At 53.8% G+C, this 2411-nt stretch overlaps 1 protein-coding gene across 1 annotated transcript in view; it reads right to left on the reverse strand.

Annotated features, from left to right (window-relative positions):
• Nucleotides 1-1054: 1054 nt before the first annotated feature.
• Nucleotides 1055-2411, reverse strand: part of DRGX (dorsal root ganglia homeobox) — a 33940-nt gene continuing 32583 nt past the window's right edge. Inside the window, exon 7 of the mRNA XM_007446237.1 lies at nt 1055-1320. Within this exon, the coding sequence (XP_007446299.1) occupies nt 1055-1320 (266 nt within the window). The remainder of the gene's footprint in view (nt 1321-2411) is intronic.

The raw sequence follows: 2411 nt of genomic DNA on the forward strand, positions 1-2411 counted from the left end.
ATGCTCCATTTCTGCATGTACGCCACTCTTGTCTCATTTCCTTTTTTTTTCTTCCACTTAAAAAAAAATAAAAACAAACAAACAAAGAAACACAACTAGAGAGCCCCCTCCATGTGCCAGGGACCTGTGGACAGGTAGTTCATCCAGACACGTGCTTATTTCAGAGGTGTTCCTGGGGGGTTTCTTCCTCCTCTAAGGGCTCTCAGCATCCGCTGGAGCAAAGCGCTGCTTTCCAGTTGGTCCACACTCACCAACCTAGAGATCTAGTCTGGAGAGGCAAGGGCTGCAGGTGGGCGCTGCCACGGTGGGGACCACACTCACTCCGGTCCTGCAGTGTCAAGATGGTGGCCCCAGGTCTTGGAGCTGAAGGCCTGTCTGACCGGCCGGGCCTCCCTGGCCAGAGGTACCCAATGGCAGAGCTAACATGTACCCCCGGGGCAGGCTGTGTCCTGCCAGCCGCTCCCTACTCCACGTCTTCTCACCTTCTAACCTAACCAAGCCCACAGCCAGCATCCTCCAGCATGAGAAAGGAGGGCGTTGCTGCTAGTCTTGGCGGAGTGAAGAGCGTTGGTTGGGATCCCACCAGTTTCCTGGTTCTTAATGTAAGGGGGGACAGTCCCATTTCATAGCATGAGACTTAGCTCTGGGCGTCTCTCAAAGATGACCCATACCATGGTTCTTTGGGTTGACAAGACCTTCAAAGGTGGCCCAGGAGAGGGACAGGAAGGTGATGGGGTGAATAACTCTCCTTTCCTCCAGACTCTTCTGGGCCAAGATGGAAACCCCAGGGGTCTCACCACGGAGCAGACTCTGGTACCCATGAGTACCATCGGGACCTGTCGCCAAAGAAGCCAGGACAAAACAGCCCCGCTGGCGGGACTCCAGAGGCACTCTCCAGAGACCGGGGAGCTGTGGGTCTCGCTTGCTTTCCTGAGTCCGAGAGGAGGCCCTGGGCAGCAGGCTTCTTCCTCGCTCTTTGGAGAGTTTTCCATGGGGGCTGAGGCTGGGAGAAGCAAGGGGGGGAGGGTACGGCAGGCTTGGGCACTCGGGACCCTCATACACTCTTCTCACCCTCGCTCTGTTCCTTGCTGGGAGGGGTCTTGTCCTGGCTGCCGTCGGGGGGCGCCGGCTTGGCCGCAGGGCTGGGGCTGCTGCTGGTGGACGGCAGGAGGTTGGCCGACTGCAGGACGGCCTCCGAGTGCTCACGAGCTTTCATGCGCAGGGCTGCCACGCTGGCCGTGCGGTTAGTCTGGCAGCCGTAGGGGGGGAGGAAGGAGAGCCCCATGGGGTCTGGCACACAGCAAGAGCACAGTGGGCCCCCTGGAAGAAGAAGAAACAATAGGCTACCATCACTGCCCACATTTCACTCTCTCAGACTTGGGTGTGGGCAAGGGGCTGATTGATCCTGTTTGGTTCCAAACACTAAAGGGAGAGGTGACAAGTGCTCAGGACCCCAAAGATGCACAACTCAAGAGATCCAGCTGATAGTCCAAGGGATTACCAGAGTATCAGGGAGAACCGACCAGTCTTGGTTCCCTTACCAACCAGCTGTGTGGCCTTAGACCAATATCTTGACTTCTCTGATCCCGGCTTTTCCTTCTGTAAAATGAAATGATGCCCACCTCACAGGATCATTATGAGGATCCAGTGAAGTAATGCCACACACCCCAAACTATGTGTCAAACCACCCCTAGGAACTCACAAGGGCCCTGCAGGGATATTTTAAATTTTCAAAGGCAAGGGGAAGCCAGCCACATCTGTCGGACACCGTGAAGCTGCTAGACGAGGCAGCTCACAGCTTCAATGTCATACATTTGTGAAGCTGGATTTTGCAAGTGCCACACAAAAATCCACACGGAACATAAAATGAGGGGTGGTGGCATCCAACGTGATTCCACGGTTAGAGAAGCCGTGCAGAGCCCATTGGTGTACATCTCATTAGAAAGTAATGGTAGCTATTTAAGAATAAAAGAAAAATATTACTTTTCTTTCAATTTATAAGTGATATTTTTCAAATGGCTACTAAGTTGTTGGGACATAAACACTCACTGAGTTACCTGGACCTGACCATTTAATGAACAGAACTGGTAGGTATTTTTTATGGCCCAGGAGAGTCACGAAACATTAATCTGAGGTTCAAGGGACCCTCAGGGCACCGTGAACTAAGGTTTGCGAAGCTCTGATGGCCTCAGTTTGGAAAGCACTCAGCACAGGTCCGATGTGTGAAATGGGACTTAGGAACAATTGCCTGGCCCCGAGCCTGCCGGCCAGCACTGCATAAACCACTCCAGGGACAGGGCCGGTGTTGAGGAGCCTCCCTTTTCACAGGTCACCCTCAACTGTGCACCTATTCAGTGACTGGCCCATGAACACCTGGCACTGGTCTCGACCCTAGTGACCACTCAGCAGGA

Source organism: Lipotes vexillifer, unplaced genomic scaffold, assembly GCF_000442215.2.
Source record: "Lipotes vexillifer unplaced genomic scaffold, Lipotes_vexillifer_v1.1 scaffold1143, whole genome shotgun sequence".
Classification (NCBI taxonomy): Eukaryota; Metazoa; Chordata; class Mammalia; order Artiodactyla; family Lipotidae; genus Lipotes; species Lipotes vexillifer.